Source organism: Acanthopagrus latus, chromosome 22 (assembly GCF_904848185.1).
Source record: "Acanthopagrus latus isolate v.2019 chromosome 22, fAcaLat1.1, whole genome shotgun sequence".
Classification (NCBI taxonomy): Eukaryota; Metazoa; Chordata; class Actinopteri; order Spariformes; family Sparidae; genus Acanthopagrus; species Acanthopagrus latus.
Window position 1 is genome coordinate 25,866,816 of NC_051060.1, and position 25,916 is coordinate 25,892,731.

Consider the following 25,916-nt stretch of genomic DNA (forward strand, 5'->3'; position numbering starts at 1 on the left):
TGACAGAAGGAGGCCGAAGCTTCAGCTGCTTCATTAAAACTTGTAACTGCTGATTGACACAAACTTTGTCAATTCAGAGAAACACAATTAAAAAAATACATTAAAAACGTTATTCAAGATTTGATCAAACTTTCAAAATAAAGCTCAAAACAAAAATAAAATATAAAAATAAAATATAAAATAAAATGAACACAATAAACATGATGAAAATCATCCTCTTATATTTTAATCAGCAGTTTTCTAACTTCCAGAGCATTTCAAAATAAAACAATATCTATAACCTGAAGCTGTTTTAATGAAACAGGATCAATACAGACCATCAACAATCAGTCAATGACGTCAGCACACGGTGCTTCACTCTCATGAGAAAGTTCCATCACTGACGTCAGAGAGTCAGATATTTGCGTTAGGGTTTTATTCTGAAGACACAGCTGGTGAACTTCCGGTCGTGGCTCACCTGCACCACCTTGACCCGGTTCGTCTACAGCCCGCCGGAGGATCCAGCTGTGGGCCAGATGTGGTAGAGATGAGTGGAGCGGGAGGCTGACGGGTCTCTGCTCACACTCCGCCTCCTGCTCCTCCTGACGCGGTGGCAGCACCATGCGGGACCCGCGGAACTGGACCCCCGCGTTCGGGCCGGCGGAGCGGGGCAAGCCGGCCACCTACACCGGGGAGAAGAAGGCGCAGCTGATGGCCAGAGCCAACAGGAAGTGGGTCAGACTGGTCACGGTGCTGGTCTACGTCCTGGCCGTGTCTCTGGCCGCCGTCGTCCTGGCGGTCTACTACAGCCTCATCTGGAGACCCACAGCTGGATTCGGACCCGGGACCCGCAGGACTGAGAATCAGACCGGGTCCGAACCCGGAACAAGAAGAAATACTGCAAATAAAAGTAACAACACGTGTTTTAAAGTCAGTGATGCGTCTGGTGATTTCGATCAAATCGATAAAGACACTCAAACTGATCAATCCGATCATCAGTCTGGTCCCGGTCCAGTTCCCTCGGTCCCCGCGGTCCCTCAGGCCGGACAGGACGTCACCTCTCGGGCCGCTGTGACCGCGGAGGATCCGTCCAACCTGCCGACACACCGGCCCGCGGGGCGCCAGGACCCGGACCAGGAGGGGGACGGGTCAGGGATGGAGGAGAACCGAACTCCTTCTGAGGATCACCGGATGACTCTTACAAAATAAGAGTTTTTTATCAGCTGGAGGATGAGTGACAGTTATTCATCATCACGTCTGTTTGTGTTTGTTGATGACGTCAGGTGTTATTAATTATTATTCCATTAAACTTTTATAACTCGAGTCTTTCTGTTTAATGTAACTTACATGTGTTTATGTTTCATGAGACATTAGTATTATTTAAAATCCTAAAAAAAAGTGGGTAATGATCAAGCACATGACGTCACGTGTTTCTCTCATCTTCTATGTTTCAACAATAAAGTCTCAGATGATGTTCTCCTTTTAGACTCTTATTTTGAAAGTGCCTTCCTTTTGATGTTTTGTATTGATTGTCTGTTTTTGGTTTCTGCCTTGTGAAGAAACAAACAAACATGAGACAGAAAGTTTTGACATGTGATCAGTGATTTGTTTATCGATGACCCAACTTCCTGTTTGATGAAGGGGAAGGAAGAAACTCATCAACAATTTACTTCAATTAACTTCAGCAAACTTCCTGTTCATCTTTTATCTGGAGTCTCTTGTTGGCAGCAGCGGAGTAACTGAGTATATTTACTTAAGTAACCGACTGTAATGATGAGTGAGTTTGAGGTACTTTATGTGACAGTGAGGATGTGTTTCTGTGACTTACTGCAGTTAGCATCTCTCTGGTTCCTCTGAGATTATTGAACTGTATTCTGGATCATTACAGAACATAATCTGAAGGTTCTGATCCTTCCAGGTTCTGTTGATCTGTGACGGGGTCAGTTTTTAGGGTTGGGTGTTTTGTCACTTTGTTCATTTTGATTGTGATTAAATATTTGTTAAATTTTCTATAAACTGATCAATGTACAAGTTGTAAAGTCAGAGTTAGAACAGTGTGGAACTAAAGTGGCCTGTAAAGACGGACTAGTGAGTAGATGAGTCTCCGTGTTGCTGTGAGGACGTTTAATGTCCCCGACAACCTCTGTAGTCTCATTCAGACACTATTAAACTGTGGGACATTTAATGATAGATGAAATATATTCCACACACCTTTCACACATTTAACTGAAAACACATCAACACACTCACGGACAGGAAGTGCTAACATACCAGCATGCTAACTGATGTCTGGGTTCAGGACTACAGACTACAGCTCTATAAAAATCTGATAAATGAAAGTTCTGAGTGGTCAGACCACAGAAGCCCTTTAAAAGTGCAATACTTCAAACAAACACAGAGGTGCAGCTAAATGCTGCCCTTGGCTAGTTAGCTAAGTTAGCAGCACTGCTAGCACAGGAGATTTGGACCAGGGCTAGCTCATTAGCATGCTCACTCCATTTCTCTGCAGCATAGCACACAATAAACATCATGATGTCAAACCTTTATTCACCTTCAGAACAAACAGCGCATCTCTTTCAGGTGAACAGAACCTCAGTGACACTGAGCTAAACCAAATGTTTCCTGGATATGAGCTCATCTTATTAACATATATACTGGATGTTAAAGTCACAATCAGCTGAACATATTTAATCAATATTCAACAGTTTGTCACTGAATATCTTCAGAGGATCCACCGGAGGATCTGGGTCGGTTTTTTAGCTGCAAGACGACGATGTTGTTGCCCATCTCCATGGTGGCAGAAGGTTTCTCGCCTACACTGGAGAGACGAGGAAGCCAGTGAAGGTGCTGAGCCGACTCTGATCAAAGATGCTCTGCCCAGACCAGAGGGTGACAGAGAGCCGGTCTCCCTCCTCCAGAACCAGTGCCATGCCGTTGGACCCGCTGCCATGAGTGTTCCGAGTGTCAAAGATGGCGAACATGTTCTGTCCGTTCTTCATCAGTGCTGCATTCAGCGACCCCGATTCTCCAACACAGCCAGTGAACCGGATGTAGTAGAGTCCCTTCACTGGCGCTGTGAAGAGGCCTGCAGCAGAGAACAGGGGAAACAGAGCGAGAGGACCTGACGATGACATCATGGTTCTGATTCTGTTGCTCCATCAAACAACATGAAGTAACAGACGGAGCAGGAAGGTCAGGTTCACATCAAAACATAAGAGTGAACAGGTGAGTCGTACCTGTCTCGGGGTTGTATGCATTGCCAATGTTTGTCGTCACCTTCCTGAACACCAGCGTGGTGTCGGTGTTGAAAGGCCCATGATGGGTCCACTGCTCGTTGGTGAAGAGGGCGGCAGAAAACGCCACCTGAGATTTACCTGCAGGAACACAGACACAATGTTTACAGCCATAGAAAGTACTGCAGACACGCACATGTTGGACCACTGACCCTCAGCTGACCCAAAAGATCCGGGTTTACTGTGTGGTGGTTACTTAATGAAAGAGTGGGTCTCCTTTATTACCTGAACTATACCTGTTCACTGAACTTTACCTGAGCACTGAAATGTCTGATAATCAGAGAGAAACCTTGAGGAAGTCGAACACTTTCAAGAGCTCTTGTACCAACATGTCCTTGTAGAACCCAGTAGGAGGAGGAGATCTCAAGGTAGACCCAGAACCCAGTAGGGGGAAGAGCCCCCGGGGCAGACCCAGAACCCAGTAGGAGGAGGAGATCTCAGGAGGAGCTGGAAGAGGTTGCAGGGGAGAAGGAAGTCTAGAGTTCCCTGCTTGCTAGTAACAGAAGAAAGTGTCTGAAAGAACGGACGGATAATCAGAAGGACGGATTTTAATTTATAGCCAGTTATCACAAACAAACCGGATGTTATCCTGTCAGAGGGGTTCTGGTTTGTTTCTGTGGTACCAGTCTACATACAATGACCCAGTGTTGGCTGGTCTACCTGTTTTGGACCAGGTCTCTATCAGGACAAACTTCCCCTTCCTTCTGGGGCTGCTGGACAATAAAATATGAGAACATTACAATACTGGTCTTGGCTCTGGAGGACTGACCTCTGTTCTCACGCTCTCGCTCCAGTTCCTCCACTCGGGCCGTGAGCTGCTTCAGCAGAACTCTCACATCTTCTTCTGTCGTTTTCTCAGGATTTAGAAACTCATCGTCTATCACAGTCAAATTTGAAGTCACATCCCGGACCGCTCCACATACCATCAACATAAACACGACCCAGCTGGACATCATCTCAGACAGACTGCTGACAGGACAGGAGACACTGTGGACTGAACACTGAGACGCGCTGGCTGTTATAAAGTTGTTTGAACAATGAAGTCAGCTGGACTTTAAACCCGACAAACAGTTTGTTTAAACTTTGTTCATGTTTATCTGCTGAAGCTAAAAACAAACTGGAGTTCATTGAAGAGTTCACCAACAAGGACACTCGGGTCGACTGACAGAACACCAGCTGAAGGGATTTAGTGTCCTGACAGTCTCTGAACACCAACAGCACTTTTATTATTCAGTAATCCATCAGATGTTAATCTGAGCTGCAGCATTAATCTGCAGAATCTCGCTCTGTCAGGTCCACGTTGGAGGCTGACTAGTCTGTTCTGATCGGGTCCATCAGAAGGTTTTAAACCTGCAGAATATCAGATGTTCTGTTGATGTAAGCTGGAAACTGTGATTCTGTTGTTGTGACCTCTACTTCCTGTCTGTCTGTCCTGGAAGGATCCTCCTCTTTGATCAGCTTTATTACTTATCTATTGTTTTCGTGTTAAAAGGTTTTTTATGTTAAGCTTATCCTCTCTCGTCTCTGAGGTTCTCAGGTTCTGAGGACAGAGGATGTGGTTCACTGTAAAGCCTGTTGAGTGATGTGTTTGTGATTTTGAGGTTTATAAATAAAACTGATGTGATGTGACATCATCAGGTCACTCCATCAGTGTAACGATGTTTCTGGATGATTGCAGCTCAGCTGGTTTTAATCCTGTCAGACGTCGAGCGGATCGTCTCTGAATTAGAGTCCTGATTACTATCACTTCAGCTGCAGCCTCATGCTAACATGCTAACATGCTAAATGTAAAGCAGCGTTCAACTCTGATCTTCAGTCTTGATTCTTTATTAGTCACAGTTTCAAGTGTTCATACTTTATGCAGAGGTTCCTCACCTGGATCATATGACCACCTGGTACCAACAGCACCACCATGTGGTCACTTTTACCTATCAGATGTTGTGGTGTTAACTTTAATAATAATAGATAATAATAAAAACTGTATCTGAACAGTCTTTAAATTCTTCTGACATTTGGGGATATTTTTGGAAGAAACACTTTTATCTAATATCCACTGAACTTATTTAGCATCAGAGTTCAGGTGTCCCACGTCACCTCAACTCACCCTTTATCTGCCGTGTTCACCAGGAAACAGATTAAACTGCTTTAACAAACTAAACTTCAGATTGTCTCAGCTGTTGATCCACCCATTATTATGTAGTAATCAACATTAAGTGTTCCGTGATCTTCATGTTCTTCATGTTCTCGACAGGTCCTGCATTTAAATCTGACACTTCCAGGTGAAGGAGCTGAACATCCTTTTTATTTAACATTTAATGATTTAACACAAATTGAATTCATCATCTTCATATTTCAGATGAAATCTTCACTGACGGCAGAAACTCTGTTTCTGAGTGAACTGTCAGCGAGGGTGAGTGATAGCTGCAGCGTCCAATCAGGAGGTCCAAATGCTGCTGATGGGTGGGTCTTCAGTCTAGAGTGTGAACATCACAGTTCATCCTGCAGCTCCCTCGTGTGGACACACAGTGAACTGACATGTTGAGTACACACTTTAAATAATAATAATAAATCACTTTCTATCAAAACACTTTGTTCAATAACAAATCAGAGACTGAAGGAAATCAGACAGACTGTAGTTCACCTGATCCAGATCTGATGGATCCATTATTATGGGAACAGAAACATGAGGGTGAGTGTTGATCACCGTCTCACCTGAACTGACACATGATCCACAGAGGAGATCGGGACCCGGTCTGGTCTGAGCTGGTTCGTGAAGGTCCTTCAACTTGTTAGTGCTCACTTAAAGGACAGTTTAGTTTTAATCTGAACCAGTGTGGGTTCGGTTCTGTTCTGAAGACACAGCAGTGATGTGGTTTCAGGCCAACAGAAGCACAGACACATTTCTTCACCAACCGAAGTTCACTTGGTTTATTAAGAGCTTAAGAAAAGTTTGAGTTCATTCTTCCAAAACTCCACAAACATGGTGAGAGAAAAGCTTCAGAACAAACACCACATTCACCAACGTGTTCGAGTAGTGAAGCTTGATGCCGTCACGCTGCTGCGTTACAGGTCAGAACCTCACGGATGGATCAGCAGCTGAGGAGCAACAACAGAGACAATCTGTCGCCAACATCACCATCTGCTGACATCCAGGGTTCAATTCGTTGATATACACAGCTTCCTGTTGCGTCATGTGACAATTACAACAGTGACGTGAGCTAAGACGTGGCTAATGCTAACGGTAGCTCCAGACCGTCAGTTTGCATCGACGCCCTGTGTTGACCTGGAACTCTGCAGTACGACACACAAGCTTCATTTCACGGCCACCAGGTCCATGTGGTTCATGTCAGAGCCGACACGCCTGCAACAAGTGCTCACATCATTGACACGGTACCATTAAAAAGGACGTTTCTGAGAGTTTATCCAAGTGACTCAGGTGCAGCAGGAACAGGTGATTCAGATTCATCAGCAGACACTTCCTGCTTCATTCAGGTCTGGTTCTGAATTCTTAGGGTCCGTAACGAACTCTGGACTGGTTTCAGCCTTCAGTTTAAAGTTACCGGATTCAATCAAAGTGCCCTTTAGTTTGATTCTGATCGGGTCTAAGGCAGGATTCTGTTGGGCCTCATGAATTAAGTCTCTCTCCGGTCCTGATTGGCACAGTGTTCTCATCAAACATCGATTGTCTAAAGATCTGTGGACGGAGACAATAACACCATCACCGACCAGAATCACAGATGGACTGGGTCTGAATTGTTTCAGACTGCTCAAGACTGATTGCAGACTGCTAAGAACTGAAGTCCTGCTGGGCCATTTCTGAGCTGGTTTCAGCTGGTTCAGGACTGCAAGGAACTTTCAACTAGTTTCTTCACTATCAGGTTTTATTGACAACTGATTTATAATTTTCATTTTGGTTCTGAAATGGTATCGGGCTGAAATCTTTGGGTCAGTTTAGGACTGGTTTAGGCAGCTTCTGAACTTGCTGTAGTTGGATTGGACCTCTTTTGAGTTGGATGTGAAATGGTGTGAACTGGGCATAAAACTGGTCTGGACTGGCTGTAAACTGCTGATGTCCATTCAGAACTGGTTTGGGTCTGGTTTTAATTGACTCTGAAAGTGGTTTAGACTGGATGCTGCCATGTGTAGCCTGTTCTGAAGTGGTTTTGGTTGGTTCTGTTACTGCTCACTTGAGAATAGTTGAGTTCAGAGCAGCTGTCCATTGACTTTTAACCAGTTTAACAGGTTTAGATGGACTGAAATGGTTTTGGGTGGTTTGACTGGTTTCAGTTTGCATATTCCACCAAGTTCAGGTTCTCCCAGTTATTCTCTGTTTAAAGTCGTGTCCGGATCTGCAGTGTAGCTTTGACCGAAAACAACTTACTGTGACTCAAGGCGATCCATTAGTAGAAGAACCCATTTTCACCTGGGACAGGTGCTGGTTTGCTCTGGGCCGAGTCAGCGGATGAGTTTGTAAATCTGTTGTTTAGTTTGGTTTCTTTTCACACAGAAAGAAATTCCATAAACCAAAATCCCACATCCCAGCATGCAAAGCACATCTGGCTGCAGGAGCTTTGTCATTCAGGTTGGATCCTATTCCCAACACAAACTGTTCCAAAACTACTGAGTGACCGGACTGAAACCACATCTGTTCTGGTCTGCACCTGAGAACCATTACTGTGTTTAGATCTACAGATGGGGAGATGCCGGTCTGAAACTTTCTTTAAAATCAACAGTCCAGTCCAGCACACAGATGCGGCGCTGGTCTGATGAGCAGACCTCCTCTAGTGTTTTGTTGTCTTTGTCAAATTGGATGTATGGAATATTTCCTGAAACAGGAGGCCAGTCCATCTCCCAGCATGCATCACTGTGAAGAAGACAGCAATGGCGCTAGTGTGCACCACTGATACAGTAAAGGCACCGAACACTGAGCATGTTGGTCAGCGACTGTCGCATCATCGAGACACGTGAACGAAGAGACGAGCGATAAAAACAACATGAATCAGTGTGCTGTCGGATTTAAAACAGAATCACAATTCAGTGTTTTTCCACCGACTGTGCATGTTAACGTGAACATGACAAACTCAACGTGTTTTGTATTCTAAGACTTTAGTATTCTAAGAAAAAAACTGACATCAAAGCGAGGAAACGTTGAGGAAACGTTGAGGCATCGTGGCCCTCTGAAATGCTGACAGACACTCAGACAGACGGGTCGCTCCAAACAGAAAATGAACTGGGCGTCTACTCAACATCAGAATTCAAATCATCACACTGTCTGCAGGACGGTCAGAACAGGACCTGAAGCTCAGAGGACGGACCAGTTATCATTTCTCTTGGAGTTCACTGCCGGTCGTACGGTGCGTTCACACTGTGAGCAACACAATCATGAACCAACACAAAGTCTCGAGAATTCATCTGACGAATCATCGCTGAGCCGACTTTGGTTCATTCTAGTGCTAAAGTTTGAGTAACGGATCATTCGTTACAGAGCGTCCAACAGTTTCATAACTGTTGTTTAATCTCAGTTTGAATTCTTTGGACAGTTTAAAGGATCATAAAGATGGACGTCTGTTTTTGTATCATCCTGTTTATAGCCTATTTACAAACTATTCTAAACAAGAGTATACATCAGATTAGCTATGTAGCTGGTTAGCTGTGCTGTGGCCGAAGACGGTCAGCTAAGGTTTGTAGTTTCAGTTAACTCTACTTTCATCGGGTGTGTCTGACTCTGTTAGCTGAATGTCTTTGATTCAGAGCTGCAGACTGTCACACAATCTCCATGAGTCAGAACACAGCGACCAATCATCAGCCCCGCTGCTCGCAGTGTGAACGCTCGTTTAGGTTATGCATATACTTTGAAAGTGCAGATTAAAAAGTCATCTTTTTGGTGTTCAAGTGCATACATTTGTTCTCACATTTATGGCTTTTTTTTTAGTAATAAACTATTATAAATGCAGAGGAGGGTCCTATAGTCTCTTGGTGTGTTTGGAGTTATAGTGGCTCCTCATGTCTTTGCGGAGGCGGAACTTCTCTCCACAGACGCCGCAGATGTACAGGTGGACGTCCATGTGTTTTTCCAACTGTTCTCCACCAGGGAAGATCTGGAAACACACCTGGCAGATGGTTTCCCCGGCCGACAGGTGGGAGATCATGTGTCGGACGTGGTCGTGTTTGAGGAACGTTCCCTGGTCGCAGACCGGGCACACGTAGCGCGCCATGCCTTTGTGCATGTCAGTGTGCAGCCGGAGCTGGCGCTCCCGCAAGAACTGCTTCCCGCAGGTCTGGCAGGTAAACTGCTTCTCCTTGGTGTGGACGGTGTAGTGCTCCCGCAGGTGGCAGCGCTGATAAAAGCCTTTGCCACAGATGCTGCAGAAATGTTTGCGGCGGTGATCTGGTTCGCTGCCCTCTTCCAGTAGCACTGGACGGAACAGCTCCTGGTCGTGGCAGGACAAGGCGTGCTCCAGCGCCAGGCTCTCGTTCTGGAAGAGCAGGCCGCAGTGAGAGCAGGCCAGGTCGGCCGCCTCCAGCAGGCCCTCCTCCATCCCCTGTGGCTCCTCCAACAGGGAAGCATCGTCCTCCCCATGGGAGTCTGACTCACCGCCCTGGGATTCTCCGCAGCGCTCTGCGTGCTCCTGGAGCTGGCGTCCTTTGATCAGCACCTGGCCACACCTCCCACAGGCACATATGTGGCCCATGTGATTGGACAGATAGTGGGCGGACTTGTCCTCCTCTGTTAACAGGGCGCCACACAGTTCACAGGGGGCACAGTCGGCGTCCTGTTTCTCATCTTTGAGCTTACGAAGCTTCACAGGGACTCCTGATTCTTCACTGCTGGACATGTGGACTTCGAAAGGCTCGCTGCTGTTATCCATACCAGAGACGCCAGGCTCTGGTTCACGATCTGATCCTGGTTTGTCCCTCTGCAAGTCTTTACGCGTGGCATCACTGAACTGTGTACTACAGTCTCTGTTGGAGTGCTCACCAACGCGGACCACTTCTATCTCAGGGAATATGCCTTCCTCTGGTTCCGTCTTGATGGAGATGTTCCGGGTCGATCCAGGCTCGCTGTCTGTCCCGGCTGCCACCGACCTGATGGTGAGGTCAGAGTCAGCCTTGTCCTCGGGCCAGTCGTCCTCACCTTTACAGGTGACCCTGTGCTCCTCGATGCTGTCAGAGGTGGAGCTCTCAGCTTTACTGGAATCATTGTCACCTTCGATGGTACCTCTGGGCTGATGGAAGGCCTTCCGGTTGGTGCAGGTCAGGATGTGTTCGATTAAAAGTTTTTCGCAGCTAAAGACGAAGCCGCAGTCATCGCAGGTGTAGGTGCGGCCGAAACGAGGACGGTCTTTAAGAGTTGAACCTCGTCCACTGGACCTCTTTCTCAAATCACATGGTTGCTCGGCTCCTCCGTCCACCAATGGTGGGGCCACTATCAGAGGAGTGGTCACCACCTCCTCCACCACTGGTCTACTGACAGTCGCTGGAGCAGGTGGACGCACAGCCGTGCTGTTGACAGCTTTTGGTAAACGTTCTGGTTCTGGTGCAGCGGGCCTCTGCTGTTCATACATACGAACTCCAAACATCATTTTCCCACCGGCGGGGCCAGTTGAGGAACTGGACGAGGAGGAGGTGGCTGAGGAGGAAGGGGTGAAGTTGGAGCTCCTGATGTCCCTGAGATCCTCCAGTGAGTCTGGGATGTAGTACATCTGCAGGTATGCCATGGAGGCCTTGAGCTCCTCAAACTCGTAGCTCCCCACCACAATGCGTCCGAGGTACATGAGCTGCAGGATGAGGTCGAAGCACTCGGCACTGATCTGCATGTTGCTGAGGTCCAGACGTCCGGCCCCGTGCTGGTCCCGGATAAACATCATCCTGAAGTAGGAGCTGCAAGCAGCCAGGACGGCCTTGTGCGCCCTGAAGTAGATGTCCCCAATGGCGATGAGGCAGTCGCACAGGAAGCCCCACTCCCGCTGGTTGTTGAGCTGTTGGAGCACATGATCGCTGTGGCTCGGCCTCGCCATCGCCCTGCAGACGACAGAGGAAGATACGAAGAGAGAAATGAAACGGCTGCATTCTTTCTGCTGTGAGGTTTCTCTGTGGTCGACTTTTATTGCGTTGCAGAGTATTTCATAACGTTTGGCTGATTGTACTCAGCGAGGCAGAACCAGCTCTCAGTCCTGCTATGACTCAACATCAGACGTGAATAATTAAGAGATCTGACTACAGTCATTTAGTTTGTTTCATCAGAGAAAATCTCCTCTAATGCAGAATTACTTCACTTCAGTCAACTGTAGGATTTACATTTCAATTCTTCACATTTTACAAGACACATTATTATTATTCAGCTTTAAATCTTTTCAGAAAACATAATATTGAAATTACATGAGCTGAATCACGTTTTAAGAAGGAAAAAGATGAATGAACCTGTGTTAGCCCCCCCACACAGTTGGTTTGTTGAAGCGTTGACGAGATCAGTCAGAACTGGACCTGAAACCTTTGAGTCATTTCAGAGTTTCCTCATCACCTGGACCGACCTGCAGAACCACCAGTCTCAACATTAACTCGTCCTCAGCTATAAGTCACCTCACATCAGGGTCAAACCAGTGATTCCCTGAATCAGTCATTCAAATTTGAAAAGCTGCTAATAACTTTAGAAATATGTAACTCGGTTGCTCGAAGACGTCTATGATCAATATGTAAACAGGAAGTCGGAGTAGCATCACAAGCTAGCATGACTTCCAAACACTAACAGTTCTGAGGCTCAAAGGTAAACGTGCAAGTGTGTTTCACAGTCAGCAGTATTTATGAGAGGGTAGCATCTGATCATGCTAAGCTAACTGATGGGACTGACTTCATTTGAAATGTGATTTAATTATTACACGACATTTATCAAGTTTTGGGTCAGATGACCTGTTTATTACTTCTTTGAGACTGAACAGGTCAGATATCAGAATGCTGACGTTAGCGTTGCCATTTAGCTACACAACATCGCAACTGCAGTTAGTGGCTGTAAATAGAAGGAAAATGATGGGAGGAGAAATAATGAGGTCAGATATTCAGCTTTGAGTACTCTGAAGTTAATGTTCACTACAAAGAAAAAATGTTATTTAATTCCCTCTTTAAAAAAGGTGCCATTTAAGAAAAGTAGATTTTTGAGTCTCAATCCCAGCTTGTCAAATGACTATAACTTTACAGCATGTGAGGAACATTTCAGACACAACATCAACATTAAACTGTCAGATGATCGAGTGCACGTCTGAGAGGAGGATCAATAACTGATCTGAGGAGACTAAAGGAAGACCTACACCTACATAAAAGGTGTAGATCTGGTCTGAGATCAGTTGGTGATGTGTACTCTCCTGCAGACTGTGATCACAGCGACGAGCTGTGCGGAGACATCTGAAGTTTCTGTGGTTGTTTCTCAGTTTTAAATCAAGTCTCAGCTGCTTCAGCTGTTCAGCAGAATACTGCAACTCTGTTTTACTGTGAAGCTCCAGAACTGTTCTGTGGACGACAACACGACGGTGTTTAACTGGGTTCAGTTACACAGCCTCGTGTCAGAGTCTGTTCAGCTGACAGGATGATTATAACGTTGTATTCAGCAGGTCCCAGGTCAGTTTCACTGCTGCTGTAAACACTGAAACGTTCAAACTCTTGTGCTACGTTCAGGTTCACAGAGTTTGGTGGAGTTTCCACCGCCACACTGAGACGGTTCACAGTCACCGAGCCGCGGCTCTCCGCCCGCCCCCGCAGCGCCGACGTGGGCGTGCGGGGGACATTCACGCATTCCCCGACTGTCATCGCCGAGATACCCGCATGTAGAGAACCGACACCGAGCCGTGTAAGGCGTACAATGTGTGGAGCAGAGAAGGGAGAGGTCGGCCACACTGACGAGCTAAAATGGAGATTTCAGCTCCACAGCGGTTAGCTAGATCAAGCTAACAACGGCTAGCAGCGTTCACACCGGAAGTCATCGCGTGTGGATAAAAGTCGACGAATAGTAAAACAGACGGAAAGACAATTGTGTTTGAAATTAAATTGGATGTTAATTGAATAATATTTACTTTTCATAAAATTCACACTTAAACGCATATAGATGTGTTTACTGAACGTGTCGCAACGCTTTACGCTGTCAATTTTGTTTTCCGCCTTTATTTTGAAGTCCCGCGCCGGACGTAGTAATTGTCAATGCTGCGCACGTGACGGTGTACAGTGATATCTCTCCCGCAAACAGTCCCGCCACCCCCGCACTGCCACCCGCATTCAGCTAGCAGCGAGCGGAGCAGGCCGCGGGGATTTCTCTGCACTTTTCCTGGCTGGGAGGCTCTGAGGGCCGGACACCAACCCGCCAACTCACCGGAGAAACAGGAGGCCGGCGGAGGAGCTGCTGCTGTCGGCGGCGGGTTGAAGTTTCCTCCAGAGGTCTGATGAGTTCAGGCGGAGAGCTGAGGACCTTCTTCTTCTTCTTCTTCTTCTTCTTCTTCTTCTTCTTCTTCTTCTTCGCTGCTTCTCCTCCTGCAGGATGAAACAACTTCCGCACAGACTGCCGCTCCGACAAGCGCCACAAAATAAGGAGGCACGAAGGAGACACAAGATGGAACTTCCGGTCAGAATATAGGACTTCAGAATAAATGTTTCAGTGAAGCTTTCAAACTTTTACATTTTATTTTGTCGTTTGTTCACTTAATTCTGCTGAATATTATTAAGCTGCTGAGGAACTGGATATTTGATGAAAACAGAAAACCTATGACTGAGATATAAACTGCACTACTACTATAACTGTGATCAGTGAGATGATTGATGTGTGTGTCTGTACACACATGTTGCTTCATGTCTACAGAAGTTGATCTGTCACTGCAGCGTCAGTAAGTCACATCATCAAAATAAATTCTATACAAATGCGCAACTTGCCTCCACCAATAAACAACCTTATTAAATGACAGGGAAAAAGAGACAGATAATGACGCCATTAGTTGTCTATACTGACTGTCAGAATGTGTATAAAACGGACCTTTTGTCTATTTGTAAACATATTTATTATTTTGAAAGTCCAGGCCGGAAGTGTCACATTTTCGCTTGTGTGTAACTTGAGGGCGGAGAGGCGTCAGAGAGGAGGCGTCTATGAGGAGGTCTCACTCTGACCGGATTCAGAACTCAGATCAAAGGTCCTATGAAGCAGCGACATCTCACTCTGTTCAACTTCAGGAACGTGTTTATCTTTAAATGATCAACCTGATCAACGTCTGTTGGATCAGTTAAACTTTGTAAATTTTTCTTGATTTTAATTTAAATGAACATATTTGTAAGGCTGGGTAGAGCAGGTCGACTAGTGATACTGAACCCCACATTGCTCATCAGTGAGCAGTGAAGGCTACAAGCTAAGCTAATTTAATAATTGAATAATAATCAAATTCAGACGTCACCAGGACATGTTTAATAAAGGGTTAAATAAAGGGCAGTACAAAAATGTTATTTCATTTCTGTCACAAACAGAAACAGAAGCTATCTTGTAAAAAACATTTAAAATGATGTGAAACAATAAAAACAGTGGGCATGTAACTGAACCACAAAGACTTAAATCTTTATTAACATGAGTGACACAAGGCGACCTGCTCATCCTTCACCGCTGCACACTGCTCTTTTCTTTACAAATCATTAGAAAACTGTACAGTAACAAAAACAATAAAAATATGCCTTATTAAAGTCTCACAACACAGTTTAGATCCAACAAACAACCTCAGAAACAAAGACTGACACCAAACGTCTCGCGCTTAAAAACAAGAAAAGGTTTCATGCAGCAACTTTAAAAAAGAGCCTGAGAATGTTTGAACGGAGAGACGAACAGATGAAGAGACAGAAGCAGGGCGATGAGCAGAGACACGGACTCTTTCAGATCAGCTGATCAGAATTTCGTCTCTCATGTTGGAAATTTTATGTTTTCTGATATTTTATGTTTAATTCTACAAATATTTAATTTAATATATTTCCAGAACAGACATGTGAATGTTGGATACAGTCGGGTTCAGACTTCCTGTTTGGTTTGACAGAGAGAACCATCGATCACCAGGAGTTAGCATGTACGTAACGTATCAGCATGTGGACGTGTGGCATCACACAGTGAGTCACGTCTGTTTCAGTGAAGCTCTGGATGAGTTCAGTCCACAGAACCAGGTTCTCTCTCGAGTATTTGGGTGATTTCCAGGATGTCGCAACGTAAAGTTTTTTCCTGTTCTGTCTCCTCCGGTAGTTTCTGGTGTTTTGCATGTGACTCTGAGGGAGTCTCTCACTTCCTGTTCAGGAAGTACAGGTACAGGTGTACTGAAGTATCAGTACGAGCTGTACTCAGTAAGAGAATTGAATCTGATATTCAGAGACATTTTTCAGAGACAGTCAGTTAAAATATTTTTCAGTCTGATAGGAGAAACGTGGATCTGGCTGATCCGGAGAGTTTCCACCTGCAGCGTCTCTTAATGAACAGAATGTGATGTTTTCAGTTCAGGTCAGAGTTGGACGTCTGACACGGGGATTTTCAAAGTGACAGTCTGCTGAGTGAGCTGCTCCTGTGTGCAGCATGGATGTAATAGATTACTTTTATACTGAAGAAAACTTCTCAGGGAGTCAGAAGCTTCCTTCTGTCTGATTCTGAGCGGATTCACAGACGTTTGTCAGCGACGAAAACATTCAGATGGAACCTGACGACCAGCAGAACCACTGGACACACAAACTGAGTCAGAGCCGGTGTCAGAGGCAGCAGATGGGTCTGGACAGGTGAAGCAGACGTAAAGAGCGTCTCTACCTGCAGATGCCTGTATGCATAACACATATATTACAAGTCAGCACCATGAAAAACATAATAAATAAAGACAAGAAGACATAAACTTATCAAATCAGATCATAAATATAAAGGCACTTCCAGAGCTTTCATACTCATGAGTCTGAGCCAGGACCAGCAGTCTGAACCAGGGCCAACAGTCTGAACCGGGACCAGCAGTCTGAACCAGGACCAGCAGTCTAAAACTAGGACCAGTAGTCTAAAACTAGGATCCGTAATCTGAACCAGGACCAGCAGTCTAAAACTAGGACCAGCAGTCTAGAACTAGGACCAGCAGTCTGAACCAGGACCAACAGTCTGAATCAGGACCAGCAGTCTGAACCAGGACCAACAGTCTGAACCAGGACCAGCAGTCTGAACCAGGACCAGCAGTCTAAAACTAGGACCGGCAGTCTGAACCAGGACCAGCAGTCTGAACCAGGACCAGCAGTCTGAACCAGGACCAACAGTCTGAATCAGGACCAGCAGTCTAAAACTAGGACCAGCAGTCTGAACCAGGACCAGCAGTCTGAACCAGGACCAGCAGTCTAAAACTAGGACCGGCAGTCTAAAACTAGGATCCGTAGTCTGAACCAGGACCAGCAGTCTAAAACTAGGACCAGCAGTCTAAAACTAGGATCCGTAGTCTGAACCAGGACCAGCAGTCTAAAACTAGGACCAGCAGTCTAGAACTAGGACCAGCAGTCTGAACCAGGACCAGCAGTCTAGAACCAGGACCAGCAGTCAGAAACCAGGACCAGCAGTGTGAACCAGGACCAACAGTCTGAACCGGGACCAGCAGTCTGAACCAGGACCAGCAGTCTAGAACCAGGACCAGCAGTCTAAAACTAGGACCAGCAGTCTGAACCAGGACCAGCAGTCTAAAACTAGGACCAGCAGTCTGAGCCAGGACCGGCAGTCTGAACCAGAACCAGCAGTCAGAAACCAGGACCAACAGTCTAGAACCAGGACCAGCAGTCTAGAACCAGGACCAGCAGTCTGAGCCAGGACCGGCAGTCTGAACCAGGACCAGCAGTCAGAAACCAGGACCAGCAGTCTAGAACCAGGACCAGCAGTCTGAACCAGGACCAACAGTCTGAACCAGGACCAACAGTCCGAACCAGGAACAGCAGTCTGAACCAGGACCGGCGGTCTGAGCCAGGACCGGCAGTCTGAACCAGGACCAGCAGTCAGAAACCAGGACCAGCAGTCTAGAACCAGGACCAGCAGTCTGAACCAGGACCAACAGTCCGAACCAGGAACAGCAGTCTGAACCAGGACCAGCAGTCTAGAACCAGGACCAGCGATCTAGAACCTGGACCAGCGGTCTAGAACCAGGATCAGCAGTCTGAACCAGGACCAGCAGTCTGAACCAGGACCAGCAGTCTGAACCAGGACCAGCAGTCTAGAACCAGGACCAGCAGTCTGAACCAGGACTAACAGTCTAGAACCAGGACCAGCAGTCTAAAACTAGGACCAGCAGTCTGAACCAGGACCAGCAGTCTGAACCAGGACCAGCAGTCTGAACCAGGACCAGCAGGTTGTCTCTCTGTACAGCATCAATTGAATGAATGATGTCAGAGTTTCTGTGGAACCATCGATCTTCTTCTTGTTCATCTTCTGTCATCACGATTCAAACTCTCTCGTCTTTCTCTTCTCTCATTGGTCAGCACGAAGATGTCAGCAGAGTTGGATTCTGCCCGGAGATGAGATGAGACGACATCTTCAATAAAAAAATAACTTTCTGAGCTTTGGGAAGTTTATTAAATGTCACAGATGAACCAGACTGAAGAGAGGAGGTGACGTTAGCATGAGCTGCTGTAACCTACAGATCCTGTTCACACAGCAGTGGCCGCGAGATCAACTGTCCATCACTGAGACAAACAGACTCCATGTTTCTACTCAAAGACAGAAAGAAGTTCATGCTGAACATTTGCTGAATTATCAAGAAGGTCCAAATAATGCAGAATGAGTCAGAGACAGAGTTTCACAGAGTTTATAAAGTGTCTCCAACTCAACAACTCACTAAACTGACACATTTGTGAATGGAGTCTGGTGCTGATATTGGTGCGTTCACAAACAGCTGCTGCAGGTTATCAAACATGTTGTCACATCAGTGTGACGCACCTGGAGATCCACACCTGTACTGACAGCTGTCCAGGTGTGATCGGGTCTCTCAGTGTGGATGTTGATCGGGTGTGAACAGTGTTGGTAACACTTACAGACACAAGGAGCTCCAGTTTGTATTGAAAATAGAGAAAGTCAGAAACATTGTTGCTAATCAGATGCTAACATGCTAATCTGTGCCTCAGTGACCGTGGAGCAGCATCCAGCTCTGTCTTACATCCATACCCGTCTCTCCTCTCACACCTCCACCTCCTGCTGTCCTCCCTGCGCGGCGGCGCTGCTTGTTGTCGCAGCAATATCGAAGCAGGTCTCCATCATGACGCGGGACTTGCAGAGGTTGACGCAGTGCTCCAACTCGGCCGTAGTCTGAGCCAGAGCCTCCAGATACTCCTGGGACTCCCGGTCCAGGTCTGGGTCCACGTCGACTACAGGGAGGACAGAAAGAGAGGGGTCAGTGCTCAGAGGGACTTAATAAAGAACCAAGATCCAGTCAGCAGGAGGCCATCAAGAGCTGAGAGTCTACAGAAACGAACACACAAACACACACAAACAAGCACACACGCAAACAAACACACACACAGGTCATTTATGTAACTTTGTGTTGTTGTTGTTGTTACTGAGCCAGTTGTGTTTAGGCACTGTGTCACATGTTGTCCCTCAAAATGTGCTCACTGATGTTCAGACATCAATCACTGATCTCTGTGAAACTCTCAGGAGTCCTGAAGAGTTCTAAAGAGTTCTGAAGAGTTCTAGCTTCTTCTCTGGTTTCTCAGAGGATTCATGGATGACTGTCAGTTGTGATACAGTGGACTGCAGAGACTGATGATGATGGTGTCGATGATGATGTTGATGATGATGAAGAGACTGATGATGATGATGATGATGAAACAGGTGTGAGTCAGCTGACAGGATATCAGGACTGATGGTGCAGGTCATGCTGGGATATCCTGATGGAGGCGTGTGTGGCAGATGGTGATTGATGAGCTGAAGCCGCACCTCCTCCTCCTGCAGCTAATAGGAATGAGATGTGACCTGGTGTGGCTCAGAGGAAATATTGTCTTATTGATCTCAGGACTCGTCCTCTGGTCTGAGTTGAGTGTTTCCATAAGACGAATCAGAATCTTTCCTCAGAGGTGACCTGGCAGTCTGAGAGCTGTAGATAGAATCCTCTCCCTGTGGACTGTTTGTCACCGCGACTCCTCCAACACCCCGAGCAGCGCCGGCACTCTTCTTTGTTCAGAGGAGCCAGAAATAGAAACATAATGGAGCTACAGAGGGTTTAAACAGACGAGGCTGCCAGCAGCACTCAGCTGGAAACACACACTCTGTACTGTGTGTGTGTGAGCTCTCGTTTGTCTGCTGTGTGAGTGAAGAGGCTGCTGCCCGTCCCGTCTGCAGTCAGTGTCTCTAACCGTCCCGACTGCAGTCAGTGTCTCTAACCGTCCCGACTGCAGTCAGTGTCTCTAACCGTCCCGACTGCAGTCAGTGTCTCTAACCGTCCCGTCTGCAGTCAGTGTCTCTAACCGTCCCGTCTGCAGTCAGTGTCTCTAACCGTCCCGACTGCAGTCAGTGTCTCTAACCGTCCCGTCTGCAGTCAGTGTCTCTAACCGTCCCGACTGCAGTCAGTGTCTCTAACCGTCCCGACTGCAGTCAGTGTCTCTAACCGTCCCGTCTGCAGTCAGTGTCTCTAACCGTCCCGACTGCAGTCAGTGTCTGTAGTCAGTGTCTCTAACCGTCCCGACTGCAGTCAGTGTCTCTAACCGTCCCGTCTGCAGTCAGTGTCTCTAACCGTCCCGACTGCAGTCAGTGTCTCTAACCGTCCCGACTGCAGTCAGTGTCTCTAACCGTCCCGTCTGCAGTCAGTGTCTCTAACCGTCCCGACTGCAGTCAGTGTCTCTAACCGTCCCGACTGCAGTCAGTGTCTGTAGACAGTGTCTCTAACCGTCCCGACTGTAGTCAGTGTCTCTAACCATCCCGACTGCAGTCAGTGTCTGTAGTCAGTGTCTCTAACCGTCCCGACTGTAGTCAGTGTCTCTAACCATCCCATCTGAGGTCAGTGTCTCTAACCGTCCCGTCTGCAGTCAGTGTCTCTAACCGTCCCGACTGCAGTCAGTGTCTCTAACCGTCCCGTCTGCAGTCAGTGTCTCTAACCGTCCCGACTGCAGTCAGTGTCTCTAACCGTCCCGTCTGCAGTCAGTGTCTCTAACCGTCCCGACTGCAGTCAGTGTCTGTAGACAGTGTCTCTAACCGTCCCGACTGTAGTCAGTGTCTCTAACCATCCCATCTGAGGTCAGTGTCTCTAACCGTCCCGTCTGCAGTCAGTGTCTCTAACCGTCCCGACTGCAGTCAGTGTCTGTAGTCAGTGTCTCTAACCGTCCCGACTGCAGTCAGTGTCTCTAACCATCCCGTCTGAGGTCAGTGTCTCTAACCATCCCTCTACAAACATTCGTGCTCTCAGCTGACAGGATTATACTCACACTCTCCACTCCATTTGCCGGGCTCAAGCATCAGCCGGGTCTTGGCCTCCTCCAGCTCCACCTTCAGCCTCTCCTGTTTGCTCCTCAGCTCTCTGATCTGCTGCTGCCTCTTCTCCAGCATCCTGAGCCGGGCGTTAAAGTAGAGCAAACCCTGAAGACCCAATAAACACAACCTGCTCAGTGTCCCTGCAGAGTGAAGTGATGTGTGGGCAGGAGAGGATTACCACACCTACTAGCCTGCTCTGAGACTTCAGTCTGTCACCACTGCTGGATTTAATTAGAGGGCAGCCACAGATAAAATTAGCATGGGCGCTAATCTGCTGCTGTGGACTTAATCTGCGGGACAAGCGCTGAGCGGAGGATTAAGGACTGCTGAAGACAAACAGGTGACAGAGAGGTGGATCAGCTTCACTTCATTACAGGTGTTTGAGGTCAGATGTCACAGCACAGCAGTGATCTCACACTATCCACATAATCATCGTCATCATCAGATCATATTTTATCTCAATCAAAGCATTCACCAAAGTAATGAGTAGATGAGTCTCTGTGTTCGCTGTGAGGACGTTTAATGTCCCCGACAACCTCTGTAGTCTCATTTAGACACTTGTTAGCAACCACTAACTGTTTTTAACACATGAAGAGCTTCAGAATTAAACTGTGGGACATTTAATGATGAATAAAACCTGTAATTTGTCCAGCCTGTAGGATCCACAGCATCCAACAGCCTATTAACTGTGAGACGAGGGAATGCGAAGTTCAAAACTGATTTGCGGATATTTGACTCACTCCTACAGAATTCCATCTTGTAGATTTTTATTAAAATAAAATGAAGAAGATGTTAAAAAAAACAGAATATTAAAGAAGACAGATTTCTTTCAGATGGTTCATTTGATTTTCATCACTCACCTTCTCAACATCGTTGAATGGCTTCAGAGAGAAAACACAAAGAGAAGAGGATCAGTGTGAAGAACATCACAAGGTTAACGACCCGTTAACACTGAGAGGAACTGGCCCAACAGAACCACCATCCCAGGACCAACCTTCAACCATCACAGCAGCCTTCCTCCTCTTCTCCTGTCTAACCTCGGTCAATGCTCAGTCTCTCTGTTGTTCAGCATCAATACAAATGTACAAACCTTCTTGATTCTCATTCAAATGATTCTTTTTTTCTTTCAGAAGATACAAATATTCAGTGAAATCATCTCAAACCAGGGTTATTTCATAAGGATCTTTGAGGATTTCAGTGCCTCACTCGCCAAGAAACAACATCATTCAACAAAGTCAAGTCTCTCATTTATTAGGATGGGATACGCTTCGGGCTCATATACCCGGCGCGGTTACGGGTCACTGTTAATGGACAGTCTCACATATTTGACTTGATGAAGCAGAGAGTTTCTACCATGATCTCAGCAGTAAGTGAAAACATGACTCTCTTTACACATCTCCTTTAACTTTTCTCGTGCTCTATGAAAACTGGACTGAAGTTATAGGCAGACTGGTCTGCCTGGTAAACCTACGACGTCTCACTGTATTTACTCTTGTTGAGAACGCCACTGATTCATTGAAGAGACGTCTGTGTGAAGTCAAATGATCATTAAAAGGTACATAGGCGGAGCTGGAAGACTCAGCCCTGTTCTTTCTGCTGAGATTACCTAAAAACTTACAACTAAGCTCCTAATATGTAAGATTCAATTATTATTATTATTACAGATTTGATTGTGCTGTTAAACATTTGTCCAAAGATTTCTTATGAAGAACACAGTTGTTTTTTGTTAAGTAAGGAAAACTGGTTCTCTAAGGATTTTACTCTGTCTAATGGTAAATATCAGAGGTGTACACATTTTCACAGTGGAAAAGGAAGCAACCTCCTATCGATCAATGGGTTGTGTATAGTAGTTACTGCATGCTCATGTTAAAGATGTTAAAGATGAGGTTAGGACAAAAATGTAAGTATCTTTTGAACTTGAAGGTGTCACTAAGGACAACTGCTGTTGTTGTGTTTGGGACTTTTTCTCTTTTTTTGCATATCTTTGGTAGAGGAGTGTTCTTTTTTTCCCTTACACTCTCACGATGGCACTGTATATGTTGTTACTACTTTGCTTTCTGTTACTAAGATGACCCGGCTGAGGCACCATATCATCAGACCACTTAGAGGACTGATATTTTGGCACTGATTCTATGACTGACATAAGCCAGAAAAACAAGCTACAAACCATCAGGTTCACAAGCTGGAACATCAGGGGTCTTGGTGGACGTGTTAAAAGGACAAAAGTACTTTCACACCTTAAGAGTGTGAAAACAGACATTGCATTTCTGCAAGAAACCCATCTTCATTTATGCAACCACACCAGACTACGAAAACCCTGGACAGGCTTTCCACTCTAACTTCAATAGTCACTCAAGAGGCACAGCTATACTACACAAGCGAGTACAGTTCTCATCAGAACAGGTCATATCTGATCCCAGTGGCTGTTATATTATTGTCTTTGTATGCTGTTCCAAACTCCTGTTATTATGGTTTATTATGGTTACCATTGGACAGCCCATATTTAAAAAATCTATACCTGGTACAACTCACCCCAGCACAGACTGGTGCCAGATAGAAGCCTACTTATGCAACTCCATCTCTTTATCAGCTTTAATATGTGGGCCTCTAAATGCACACCCTGCTAAAGTCACCTCCAACCCAATTGTCTTGACTACTATAAAAATCCTGAAACAGTTTAGACAGCACTTGAAACTCACATCTCTTTCCCCACTAATGCCCTTCTGTGAAAACCATTTATTTCTACCAGCGGCACTTGATTCAATTACACTCTGTGGAAAGAGACAGGGTTGGTGAATTTTGATCAACTTTTGATAAAGATGTTTTTTATCTCCTTTGAGAACTTCCAAACTAAATTTGCCCTTCCACAAGCTCATTTATTTAGATATTTTCAAGCCACAGATTTTGTTCATTGTTACATGTGACAGATGCTCTCTGTCATCAGCCAGTCATACACAAATGTTTTTTTCCTGTTGGAGATTAAGGTCATTCTAGTCCTCTTTCTACAATACTTTTTCAAAAGCTCTAAACAAACCAGTGTTTTGGAGTCCTTTAACCTCCATCTTTGGTGTGCCTGAAGAATTCTCACACTTCACCAACAGAGAAAGCAACTCTATCGCTTTTACATCTCTGGTAGCCCGCAGATGTATCTTACATCATTGGAAGAATAAGAATCCTCCCTCCCCTAACTCTTGGCTAAAGGATCTAATTCATTTCTACACTTCAAATCAAGTACAGTATTAAGGGGAACTTGGAATCTCATTCTTTCATTAATCAATTCCATTCCCTCCTTCGATGAGACAATAAGATAGGTGGTTGTAATTAAGATAAACTGATGTAACTTTTCTTAAATTGTTTATTGTTATTGTCTATTGTCAGTAATTGTCTTTGGTGTGATGATATGGCGGTCAAGCATTTTGGATCCCTCCTCTAAATGTCCCTTTTAACTTTTTGTTTTTTGTTGGTTTGGCTACTGTTCACTCCTCCTGTTTTTGTTTTGGTGGTTGTTGGTGTTCCAAAAGGGGGGGAAATGGGTGAAATGTATCTTTACTGATTGAACATACATTTTGTCATGATAACCCAATAAAGATATTTATGAAAAAAAAGACATCTGTGTTCTGTGTTGGAGAGATATACTGTATATTGAAGTTACCATGGTAACCAGCAAGCCAGTATCTGCTCTGGAGTTAATCAACATTATATCATCATCATATGCAGATAATTCACTAATTTATCTGTCAGATGTTCATAATTCAGTGTGTTTGTCAAAGTCTGACAGATAATGTCTCGAACATCTTCAATGCAAATCTGCTCACCTATCTGAGGCAACAAGGTCGTCATTATCGCCCGTCATTAGCAGAACTGAACCTCTACAGTGGGTCAGCACACTGAGCTGGACTGTTGAACGTGTGAGGAGGAGGTTTATTTTGTGTGACAAGAGGAAATGAATTAAAAACTAAAACATGTTCCCTGAACACTGAACTGACTCAAGAGTGACTCAGCCAAGCCTCGACTGACCATGAAGAGTCTGAACAACATTTACTGAACCGGTGGAGTCGGCCTTACCTCGGACCCCGTCACCACCTCCCTTCTCCTTTGCAGCCGCTCCACATCGTCGATCTCGTACACCTTTATCTCAAACGGCTCCTTCAGGGTGCCGCCCAGCGGAGGCAGGTCCACCCACTGACCCCCCACCTTCCTGCCCAGAGAGGAGGTGTCAGGGAGGGCAGCGGGGATCAAACGGCGCCGCTGGAAACCTGATGGGAGACAATGAATAAAGGAGCAGTTCACTCAAACAGTAAGTCCAGTCATCGTGTGTTCTCTCCTGCTGACTGTCAGTGTGTTTACATGCACTTAGTCAGATTACAGTCATAGTTTGTCTATGGTACTCAATAAGACAACTGCAATTGTCCGAGCATACATGCGAAACATGAGAAAGTCGAATTACTGGCCAGAGCATGTCATACCCTGGTAAGCTAGGTGGCGCTGTACCCATTTCAACTAGTGGTAACAGAAACACCTCCGGCTGACCTCTTTACGTCACCAGCTGCCTCAGCATTCGAGAAAGATGGTGTATGAAGAGCGAGGAGAAGCTACATCTTTGTACACTTCATATATGGTATACATGATAATTACATAAAGTAGATGCACAATTGCGCTCTTGCTTGCGGTGATTTTGGAGGAAAGATGCCGCCGTTGTCCTTCTACTTCCAGCTCACGGCCCCGGGGAAAAATTTTGAGCCTGCGCAGAACGCAAAATCCGATTCGATCCGCTCGAACGTGTACATGCAGGAGTAATGCAACTATCAATCGAATAATCTAGGTGTTTTAATCCGACTGTGTGCAATCCAATCCGGTCCGATTTTAGTCAGACTAAGGTGTATACATGCATCTTAAAGATCTGAACATAGTCGGACTAAGCCAGAAATTCGGTTTTCTTAAGTGTCATGTAGACGCACTGACAGATCACAGCAGATGAGCTGTTGGAGACATCTGATGATTTAAATCAAGTCTGCAGCTGCTTCAGTTGTTTAGCAGAATGCTGCAACTCTGTTTTACTGTGAAGCTTCAGAACTGTTTTTTATCAGGAGATGAAAACATGAATGAACTGCTCCTTTACCAACAGGCTGAGATAACATTGTATTTAGTTCATGATATCGGTATCTGACAGCTAGCTCACAAAGCTC

At 45.8% G+C, this 25,916-nt stretch overlaps 4 protein-coding genes across 5 annotated transcripts in view; 1 reads left to right on the forward strand and 3 right to left on the reverse strand.

The window, feature by feature from the left end:
• Positions 1–600: 600 nt before the first annotated feature.
• On the forward strand, positions 601–1,188 carry LOC119013010 (putative transmembrane protein INAFM2). The gene is made up of 2 exons (XM_037087308.1): positions 601–889; positions 995–1,188. Exons 1-2 carry the CDS (start codon positions 601–603, stop codon positions 1,186–1,188), a joined length of 483 nt encoding a protein of 160 aa, XP_036943203.1.
• Positions 1,189–2,506: 1,318 nt separating this feature from the next.
• LOC119012803 (complement C1q tumor necrosis factor-related protein 3-like) lies at positions 2,507–4,297 on the reverse strand. The gene is made up of 3 exons (XM_037086961.1): positions 4,042–4,297; positions 3,216–3,353; positions 2,507–3,064 (listed from the first exon to the last, which is right to left on the reverse strand). The coding sequence occupies exons 1-3, from the start codon at positions 4,226–4,228 to the stop codon at positions 2,793–2,795; spliced, it is 597 nt and encodes a 198-aa protein (XP_036942856.1). The 5' UTR covers positions 4,229–4,297; the 3' UTR covers positions 2,507–2,792.
• A 1,879-nt stretch (positions 4,298–6,176) lies between these two features.
• zbtb1 (zinc finger and BTB domain containing 1) lies at positions 6,177–14,696 on the reverse strand. Its single transcript, XM_037086874.1, has 2 exons — positions 13,627–14,696; positions 6,177–11,294 (listed from the first exon to the last, which is right to left on the reverse strand). The coding sequence occupies exon 2, from the start codon at positions 11,288–11,290 to the stop codon at positions 9,236–9,238; it is 2,055 nt and encodes a 684-aa protein (XP_036942769.1). The 5' UTR covers positions 11,291–11,294; positions 13,627–14,696; the 3' UTR covers positions 6,177–9,235.
• Positions 14,697–14,831: 135 nt separating this feature from the next.
• The window catches only part of LOC119012731 (kinesin-like protein KIF26A), a 36,348-nt gene continuing 25,263 nt past the window's right edge, over positions 14,832–25,916 (reverse strand). The window contains exons 12-16 of one of the 2 annotated variants that reach the window (XM_037086810.1): positions 24,796–24,986; positions 21,591–21,611; positions 20,685–20,835; positions 18,433–18,632; positions 14,832–17,776 (exon numbers count right to left, since the gene is read on the reverse strand). In XM_037086810.1, coding sequence (XP_036942705.1) covers positions 18,445–18,632; positions 20,685–20,835; positions 21,591–21,611; positions 24,796–24,986 — 551 coding nt within the window. In that variant the 3' untranslated portion in view covers positions 14,832–17,776; positions 18,433–18,444. Of the gene's footprint in view, positions 18,633–20,684; positions 20,836–21,590; positions 21,612–24,795; positions 24,987–25,916 lie in introns of both variants that reach the window. The other variant, XM_037086811.1, reaches the window with a different exon arrangement.